The sequence below is a fragment of the Theropithecus gelada genome, chromosome 16 (assembly GCF_003255815.1).
Source record: "Theropithecus gelada isolate Dixy chromosome 16, Tgel_1.0, whole genome shotgun sequence".
NCBI classification, from domain to species: Eukaryota; Metazoa; Chordata; class Mammalia; order Primates; family Cercopithecidae; genus Theropithecus; species Theropithecus gelada.
In genome coordinates, this window is record NC_037684.1 from 52,140,603 (window position 1) to 52,150,742 (window position 10,140).

General features: G+C 52.1%; 1 protein-coding gene across 5 annotated transcripts in view; it reads right to left on the reverse strand.

Moving 5' to 3' along the window:
- Positions 1-6,830, reverse strand: part of USP36 (ubiquitin specific peptidase 36) — a 45,025-nt gene extending 38,195 nt beyond the window's left edge. For 2 of the 5 annotated variants that reach the window (XM_025361991.1, XM_025361988.1), the window contains exons 1-4: positions 5,809-5,971; positions 3,659-3,818; positions 902-1,163; positions 84-305 (exon numbers count right to left, since the gene is read on the reverse strand). In XM_025361991.1, coding sequence (XP_025217776.1) covers positions 84-305; positions 902-1,154 — 475 coding nt within the window. In that variant the 5' untranslated portion in view covers positions 1,155-1,163; positions 3,659-3,818; positions 5,809-5,971. Of the gene's footprint in view, positions 1-83; positions 306-901; positions 1,164-3,658; positions 3,865-5,489; positions 5,614-5,808; positions 5,972-6,084 lie in introns of those variants that run through there. The other 3 variants (XM_025361990.1, XM_025361992.1, XM_025361989.1) reach the window with 3 other exon arrangements.
- Between the last annotated feature and the right edge of the window lie 3,310 nt (positions 6,831-10,140).

Below are 10,140 nucleotides of genomic sequence, written 5' to 3' on the forward strand. Positions count from 1 at the left end.
GACTGAGAGCAGCAGTGCCACAAGTGCACAGGCTTAGCTAATCCAGATCCGCAGCCACCCCACTGCTGCAAACCCACACTCACAGCTGCGAGCATGCTCCTTGGACAGCAGGTAGTTGGCCAGAGGTGGTGTGTAGGTCAAGCACTGGATGGTGGCATTGAGAAAGCAGGTGTTGCCAAGGTTGTGGAGTCCTGCGCCCACGCGGAAGACCCGCTCCCACCTCAGAGAGAGTCGCTCCGTGGGGAAAAGCACTTTCTGCGGGGCTGGGACTCCATCACCACAGCTCTCGTACGTGTGCTCACTGCCTGAGGAAGAAAGGGACAAGGGAAGAAAAGAGGAAGACATAAGTCCACATACAGGTCGACCACAAAAAGAAACTCATGAGGCATACACTTAGCATGTAGTGACTCGGTACATGGCACCAGAGAAGAACTGGTATTCTGGTTTACAGGACATTCCTGGAAAGCTCAGGAGTAAACCCAGTCATCCCACAGACCTCCCAGGCTGCTTGGCTCTAGAATCCTAGGGCCCCACTATAGATGGAGGGCATGGCTCAGAGACTGAGCGGTGGAAGGAGCCAGGTCCTGGCACTCTGCACCACACTGTGCCCACATGCAGCCCATCCCATTTCTCTTTCTTAGTTCCAAGCCTGACTTTTGACTGTATTATACTTGCGATGGGGGGAACAGCAACTTCCAAGGACCCTCCAAGTACACAGATTTCCTTGCTACCAACCCTGTATCATTACTTCTGTAACTGAAATCCACTGACCCCACACAAAAATTCATAACTCTTTCACCACATTCTGTTGTTTTTCCTACTAACTAGTCAACATTTAAAGTCCATCCACTTCGTCACCCCGGAGCGAGGGCCTCTCTGCCAGCACAATGCACATCTGTACCCTGTCTCCTGGCCGGTGGGTCATCTCCACTCTTGCGGCGACTAGCTCCCTCTGTTTTGGGGTTGAGCAACACATATTTGCTCTTTAAGGACTCCAGCTGGTAGGAGAAGCTCTTGCTGGCTGGCTCGAACTCAATCTTCTGTAAAAGGACCTTCTTGGCAGAGGAGGCAAGAAGCTTCCCCAGTTCTCCATCATCAGCCGAGTCCTTGCGGCCAGGTTTCAGGGCCTCCTTCAACTTATCCACTATTGGCATGGTGCATCACTGTGGGGACAAGAAGAAACACAGAGCCATGGATAATGAAATCCCAGGACAAAAATATCTCTTAAGATCTCCTATTTGGTCACTATGGATGCTAGCCACCACAAAAGCTCCTCTGGATCATCTGCCAGCCCTACAAAGGAACTGTGAAACAGGGAGACCCAGCACGAATCACCTGGACATATTCATTCACGTTTCCCCACAAAAAGATAAGATGCCGCTACAAATAAAGCTGAGCAGACAACAGTGGCCCTGAGGTAGCCAGGCAGCCCCTGCCATGTGCATCTCTTCAACAGATACTCATCAAGAGGCTCTGGATATCACTCTTGGTGCCATTTCCTTCAAAAGGCCATCATGTGGTCCAAATGTCTGCTCCAAAACAGGGGGACACTATTCTCACATACAAACTGGTTATACACACACACACCCCCATGCAATAAACGAATTAGCATGCAGGTCAGATAAACATGCATGTCTGTACAGACCTGCACTCTCCAATATGAAGGCCACAGGCCACACGTGGCTACTGAGCATGTGAAATGAGGCTAGTCCAGGTTGAAAGGTGCTATAAGTGTAAAATGCACACCAGATTTTGAAGAGAAATACACACCAGTATAAGACGAAAATGTAAACCATCCCAGTAATTTTTAGATCAGTTACATGTAGAAATGGTAATATTTTATATATATTGGGTTAAATAAATTATGAAAATGAATTTCACCTGCTTCTTGTTAACGTGGCTACTATAAAATTTTAAATTATATTTGTGGCTTGTATTATATTTCTATTAAACAGTGCTTATACAAATTATCTTTTTAAAAGTGAGGAAGGAGAAGAAGAGCAAGTAGCAGGCCTAGAGAACAGTATCCATTGGACACCTAAACTTAAGCAAATGTCTTCCTAGGACACTTATCTAAAGAGAAGAAGAAAAGCAAAGTGGGAGAGTGGGTAGATCACAGGCTTTGGAATGTGCTGGCCCTCAGAGGTTCTATCACCCTTAGCTATGAAACCCAGGGACAACTAACTACTGTGACTGCTCCAAACCTCCTATTCTACTGTAATATGGCAACAAAAACCATAGGCTTGGGAAGTGCTTTAGAACTTGCTACATACTACCTAACAGAGGATCCATACTATTGGTGCAGCTGCATAGAAACTGTAACCAAGAAGAGACCCCTGCACCTCTCCAGTCGCTACCTTTGTATCCACCACTTGCCTTCCCCTACCCACCACCTCTCAACTTAACCTTCTCAAACACAGCACAGACTATCTGACTCACAATTTCAAAAATATGTCCCTTAAATTGTTCACTCGCATCAGAAATATGATGACTTCCTCTGGTATTCAGCACCCAGCCTGCCCTTAGAGAATCAACAAGTGTGCCCCAAAATTCTGCTCTAGTGAAAGTAAGGACTTCCTCCAGCACCTCTTATTAAGCCATTCAAATTTATCACTATGGATCATCTAATTCTATACATGGATCAAGTATCTTTTTCTATAAAAACTTCTGTAAAGGAAAGCCAGGTGCAGTGGCCTGGACCTATGGTCCCAGATGCTTGGGAGACTGAGGTGGGAGGATAACTTGAGGGCAGGAGCTTGAGGCTGCAGTGAGCTGTGATTATGCCTGTGAATAGCCAGTGCAGTCCAGCCTGGGCAATATAGTGAGACTCCATCTTTAAAACAAAAAAAGAAATTGTGGCTGACGCCTGTAATCCCAGCACTTGGGAGGCCAAGGAAGGTGGATCAGGAGGTAGGAGTTCAAGACCAGCCTGGCCAAGATGTTTCCTGTCTCTACCAAAAATACAAAAAAATTAGTTGGGCGTGGTGGCAGGCGCCTGTAATCCCAGCTACTCAGGAGGTTGAGGCAGAGAATTGCTTGAACACGGGAGGCAAAGGTTGGAGTGAGCGGAGATCGTACCACCGTGCTCCAGCCTGGGCAACAGAGTGAGACTCGGTCTCAAAAAAAAAAAAAAAACCTGTAAGAATTGTGTGGGGGAAAAAAAAACGCTTCTGTAAAGAAATTTTAGAAGCTTTTTTTTCTTTTTGAGATGGAGTCTCACTCTGTTACCCAGGCTGGAGTGCAGTGGCATGATCTCGGCTCACTGCAAGCTCCGCCTCCTGGGTTCACGCAATTCTCCTGCCCCAGCCTCCCGAATAGCTGGGACTACAGGCGCCCGCCACCACGCCCAGCTGATTTTTTGTATTTTTAGTAGAGATAGGTTTCACCGTGTTAGCCAGGATGGTCTCCATATCCTGACCTCGTGATCCGCCCGCCTCGGCCTCCCAAAGTGCTGGGATTACAGGCGTGAGCCACTGTGCCCGGCCAGCCTTTTTTTTTTTTTTTAAACCAGCATTATAACTTGTCTGATTTGAGAAAATAAAAGAGCCCTTTCTCATGAGAATTATCAAAGACTTCTCACCAATTGAACAATTACTGCTAGGTCACATGCAGACAATTCAGTGGAATCAAAAAATACACAGAAACCTGGCAGACTCACCTGGCATGCGCAGACTTGGGCCTGCTGTCCTTCTGCAGCATGGAACCAGGATCTTAACGGAGGGCTGAGTTTGGTTGGGCAGCTGCTACACGGAGCTCCTGAATGTAAGCGTTCCTGGGCTCCTGTTACATCACCAAAGCCACAGAGCGGGCGTCAAAGCCTGTGGGAGGGACAGGGAGACCATCAGTGGAGGCGACTCTCTTCCTGCACCGTCTCTTCAGCTACTTCCCAGGGATGCGGCGCGCACCGGCAACCCTCTACCTTGAAAAAGCCATCCTAAGCTCAAGGAGCATCCACGCGTGCACTCAGGATGAGGCGGGAGGGCTGTGCTACCTCATCACCAATTGCTGTAATGCACACGACATGAACACCTTAACCTTGACACCTGACAAGCCCAGAGAACAACACCCTCCCCAACACCCGCCAGTCAACTCCAGTCTCATCTCAATTCCAAAAGGTAAGAGGTAATAATCCCCAAGTTCTCGATTTAATGAACCAGTAAAACTTCAATAACAACAACAAACCTGAGGGAGTAATAGGAGTTACCAAAATTTTGCTTTGCTAAGTGCGGATTTTCTCTTTCATTACCATCTACGATTACTATGATTACATAAAATTAAGGTCCATAAAAACAGTTCACAGTGAAAACATTCAAACACACAAACGGAGAACAGCACAGGGAGCACATGAGCCCCCCTTACTCAGCCTCAGTAATTACGTCTGACCCATCCTGAGTCACCTCCCATCCCCAGGTAATTCTGCAGCAAATCTCAGACCTATGATTTCATCCATAAATAAAAGTATGCCAACTCCCAAAAAATGTGTAAGGAAATGATCTCAGAATAAAAGACATCTATAAAGTGAAGACATCCAGTCGTATCAAAAACTCCCACAATATCACTGCTTTGTATCAGGACTCACATCTACCCTGGAAGGTGAGAGCTTTGCCATGCACCACAACCAACGCTTGAGAACCACTTACGGGAGGGAACAAACCAAACTTGGGAGATGTAACCCAATTTCACTCGAGATAAGTTAACTTTAAACTTAACCCACTCCTTAATGTAGATGTAGAGATTCGGAACACAATTTTTCAAGTGTGACAGGTCAATCTCCATTTCACCAGTTCCACCTAAAACATCAAGCAATAACCTAAACAAGCTCGCTCGCTCTCTGAGATGTAGGAGCCCGAGACAAGTGTTCCCGTAATCACTAGAAAGCCCTCCGACGCACACACCATCAACACTCTACCCAGCTCAGGAACGATGCTCTCTGGTCCAGGGACAGCACAGGCCTCATCCACATTTCCACCTCATCCACATTTCCACCTGCGCGAACCCCAGCCAGCACCATTTAGGCTCATTCCCTCTCCCACCTCCGTCTAAAGTCACTTTTCCAGGATGAACTGCAATGGACGCTCGCAGAGTCAGCCACGTGCTGGGGAGAGGAGCCCACGGAAGAGCGGCCTCCCGGGGCCCAGCGCCGCGCTCCAGGGGCCTCCCGGGCGACTCCGCAGCGCCTGCCCCGAGCCTGGCCGCGGACGCAGCGATCTGAGCACCTCTCCCCGAGCCTGGCTCCCTGACGAGAGTTACGTAAACCTGGGCGCGCGGAGTCTCCCCTCGCGTGTGTCTGGGTTTGGCGGCCGCCACTCCAGACCCAAGCCCAGGACGCCCACGCCACCCGCCAGGAGCAGCGGTATCGGAACCGCACCCCGCCCAGGCCTCCACGGCCTCCTCCGCAGCCACGAGGAAAGTGCCCGCCCCGGGGCCGCACCCGCCCCACCGAACTCTGCGGCCGCATGCGACGCCCTCGCCCTGATTCCGACCTCAGCCTCTCCGGAGTCGACCTGGATCCTGCGTAGACAGCGGGCACCGGCGGCCCCCAACCCGGCCCGGAGCCCGGGGGACGGCGGAGAGCGGCGAGGACAGCCCGGTCCCGGACCCTCGGGAAGACCCCGAGCTCGCGAGCGGGCGGAGCATCCCGGGCCCTCCTCGGGGACTGCCGGAGCCCTGCGCGGACGCGCGCCCACGTCCTCCCTGAGCGCCCCGGCTGTGCCCCGCCAGCCCTTCCCACGGCCCAGGCCTCGCGGAACCCCCAGCCCCGGTCTCGTCCCCGGGCCTGCGCGCCGCCCGCACCCGACTCCAGCCTACCCCGGCCTCTCCGCGGGCGCTCCACAAGCCTGCGCAGCCCTGGCGTCTCCTTCGGCCCGCTGCCCCACACGCGCACCATCCGGGCCTCCGGCGCCTCACACACGTGTCACGGCGACGCTTAAAGGCGCCGCACCCAGCGGCCGCGCTGCGCTAACACCGAAAGAGTCGGGAGGCTTTAAGAGGCGGGGCTAGATTCGGCTCACTCCCTGTCCCCGCCCACCGCTCCTTCCGTGTCGCCTACGTCACCTCCCCATCACGGGACCCCAGCCAGCCTACGTGATGACGCAAGTGCGCAGGGCCAAAGGCGCTCCCGCACCTGTGCCGCGGTCCGGTGACGTCCCTGCAGCGCATTTGAGGTGCCGCTACTTCCGGTTCGGAAGAGCGCACCTGGCGACGTTGCGGACGCCTCAGGTGTGACAGTGGCGCGCCCCCCGCTCCAGAACGGGGACTCGAGACCCTCTGCCTACCCCTGCAACAGCGCTCCTGCCCTGTCTCCCGGGCAGGGAGAAGGCTGGGCTCCCACCTGCCCCCTGGCCGTCCTGTGGCTGCAGAGAAGCGGAGGCGCGGGCGCTCGGCCTTAACCTCCCGGGCCCTGGGGCCATCCGTGACTCCCACAGGCGGAGCACCTGCAGTTTGGGGAGGGAGGGATCTGGGAGCGATCGGCCAAAGCCTGGGGCTGCCGAGCAAATGGCTCTTCGGAATTAGGGATCTGAGAGTGTGAGATTTGACCTTTGAAGTCTGGCGGCCGCTGCGCAATCCCTAGCTCCACCCACCCGCTCCAAAAGCTTTGTCCTCTGACAGCTCTGCGAAGGTTTTAGCTGAGTATTCGTAAGCACGTATTGCTTTTGCAGTATTTTTAAAAATCCGTTTGATCTGAGGCAACTTCGCTGGCTTCCTCCCCATTCCCCTGGGCAGGTGGAGAGAGTGTTCGTTTCTGGCCTGACCTCAGAAACTCAGAAGCACAGGATGGGCATAAACTACTTTATGCAAAAGGCAGAACTTTGTAAATACAGTCTATCTGCTGTGTCTTTTTTGACGTAAGTAGGAATGATGAGTAGGGTGAAGTCACAGGTAAACAACCCAAAGCGAATCTCCATGCCCTCCCCACGGATCCTAAAGCAGGGACTGGAGATGGGGAGAGAGGCTAGATGTACTTGAAACAAAATTCGCCTTGTATTTATTACTTGGGCGCTGGTGTTTTTTGAAAAAAACAAACAAGAAAACCATATTAGTCTGATGCTGAAACTACGCCCTATCTGTAAGAATCCTTGGCCTGGGCGCGGTGGCTCACACCTGTAATCCCAACACTTTGGGAGGCCAAGGTGGGCGGATCACCTGAGGTCAGAAGTTCAAGACCAGCATGGCCAACATGGCGAAACCCCGGCTCTATTAAAAATACAAAAATTAGCTGGGTGTGGTGGTGTGCGCCTGTAATCCCAGCTACTCAGGAGGCTGAGGTACGAGAATCCCTTGAACCTAGGAGGCGGAGGTTGCAGTGAGCTGAGATGGTGCCTCTGCACAACAGCCTGGGCTACAGAGAGAGACTCCGTCTCAAAAGGAAAAAAAAAAGGTCTGGGCACAGTGGCTCACGCCTGTAATCCCAACACTTTGGGAGGCCAACGCTGGTAAATCACTTGAGGTCAGGAATTCAAGACCAGCGTGGCCAACATAGTGAAAACCTGTCTCTACTAAAAATACAAAAATTAGCCGGGTATGTGGTGCATGCCTGTAGTCCCAGCTACTCAGGAGGTTGAGGCAGGAGAATTGCTTGAACCCAGATGGTGGAGGTTGCAGTGAGCTGAGATCACGCCACTGCACTCCAGCCTGGGCAACAGAGCAATACTTGGTCTAAAAAAAAAAAAAAAAAGAAATGCAACGTAGGTCTCTCCTGAAATTAGCCCAAATCTTCAGCCATCTTCTACAGACTGTGAAACCAGGAGAGGAGTTGAGTCCGTCTTACCTTGACCTTCCAGGCAGGGAGCCAATCAGGTCATTTTTGGGTGACAATATAATATTATGTTAATGCACCTTTTTCTTGAGATAAGTTCTAATGTGATTCGTTTTGGTTACAGCTTTCTGTAACAGAATATTTTATTCTTTCATCTTTAATGTTTCTCTAGTTTTCTCTCTTAGGATTTAGAGATCGTTCAATTGTCTCATCTCAAACATTTCCATTTCTATGTGGTTCTTTCATACACATTTATCCACAGTGAGCCTGCCCAGCATGCTTTTGGTGTGGCCGACGGTTGCAGCCACCCTTAGGTCTGCGGGGGTTGGCATGTTGCCCCTAATTGCAATAGCAGCATTTCTCTCTAGCCTGGCAGGGGAGTGCAATCGTGGACTTGCTCTTCCACCCATTGGGGTTGCATTTCGTGGGTGCCGAGTGCCTGGGGAACCCAGGCCATTTCGAATGAGGGTTTTCAGCCCAGATGTCCCTCCTGCTCTAGGGGAACCCTTCACATCAGTCAGGTGACTTGCTGGACTGATAGAGCCTCTGCCATCAGCCTCTGATGCAAAACCTTTTCTCAGGTGTCTGTGCGGTCCACGGAGACCTGAGTCCCCAGGTTTCGGAGGGAGGAATGCCACTTTCCTTAGGAAGAACAGCAACGCATGGCATCCTTCCCATCCGTGCAGATGGGACAGGGCTCTCCGGAAATCTGTAATTAGCATCACCCCAGAAGATGCACAGGCACAGGCAGCTGCTGGGCACAGGCGCTTGCGGAAGACAGACGCCATGGCGCCACGCCACCTGTTGGTATGTAAAGGAAGTGGCTCTTCTGGCTGCTTGGCACCATTCTTACGACCCTTCCATTTTGTTTCTAGTCTCAGAAGGGGTGGAGAAAGTCATCCTTCCTAAATGGTGTAGACTCTCAGACCTCTGACCGTGCCAGGAGAATGGCTGTGCACAGCGGCAGCCCAGGCCCGGGCAGGTGGCAGCCAGGGAGCTGGGACCACAGAGGGCATTAGCAAGAGCAGCAGCTACTCCGAGATGCTTTGGCACAATTCAGAATACATATTTTGTAGTTTTCTCTTGTCTTTTATTTTTTTGAGGTGGAGTCTCACTCTGTCGCCCAGGCTGGAGTGCAGTGGTGCAATCTCAGCTCACTGCAACCTCCACCTCCCAGGTTCAAGCAATTATCGTGTCTCCGCCTCCAGAGTAGCTGGGATTACAGGCGCACTCCACCACATCCAGCTAATTTGTGTATTTTTGGTAGAGATGGGGTTTCGCCGTGTTTGGTCTTGAACTCTTGGCCTCAGGTGATCTGCTCACCTCAGCCTCCCAAAGTGCTAGGATTACAGGCGTGAGCCAACCTGCCTGGCCTCCTGACCTTTTCTCTTGTTTTATTTTGGTAAACTGTATTAGTTAGATACCTCTCCCCCATCAATGGCTGGAATTCCCAACCTCAATCATTTTGGGGGCTCTCTGCCTCCTTTGAATAGGACAGATCTCCAGGGGTTTACCCAGGCTCCGAAGAGCCACCCCAGGCAGCCGGCTGTTTGGGGAGGTGCACCCTGGTCTTCTAGGCTGTGGATTCCTTGCATTGGTCCCCTGGTACTGCTCTCAAGCTCAAGGGGCACCTCAGCCAGATGTGCCCTAGGCTGGCAGAGCCCTTACCCTGAATGCAGCTGGGCAGGATGCTACCCTTTCCGTAATAAGTTTGGTCCCAGGGATTCCCCCAACACACACACACATACATTCTCTTTTACTCACATCCTCACACACACTCACACACCCCACCACACTCACACTTTCAAAACCCACCGACTCTCACACTCACACTCGCCAGCCCTTCCCCTTGCTCCATCACCTCCCTCCAAGTCCCGGCCCCACGCAGCCTCCTGTGGTCCCAGCCCGCTTGGTGCCAGCCATCTCCCCCAAATATCCACCCTTCTGGGTTCCTTTCTGCCCAGAGGGACCTGAAGTTTCCCTAGGAAGCACTTGCTAAAGGGCCCCAGCCCCCGACTCCTGGGGAAGAAGGCTCCAGGCCTCTGCCACACAAAGCCTTCACTGTTCTTTTGGGGCTGGCACCCCTTCCTGTGGCCCCTGTGGCACCAAACAAATTGATTCGTCTAGCAAATATTTCTTTCTTTCTTTTTCTTTTTTTTTTTTTTTGAGACGGAGTCTCGCTCTGTCGCCCAGGCTGGAGTGCAGTGGCCGGATCTCAGTTCACTGCAAGCTCCGCCTCCTGGGTTTACGCCATTCTCCTGACTCAGCCTCCCAAGTAGCTGGGACTACAGGCGCCCACCACCACGCCCGGCTAATTTTTTGTATTTTTTAGTAGAGACGGGGTTTCACCGTGTTAGCCAGGATGGTCTCGATCTCCTGACCTC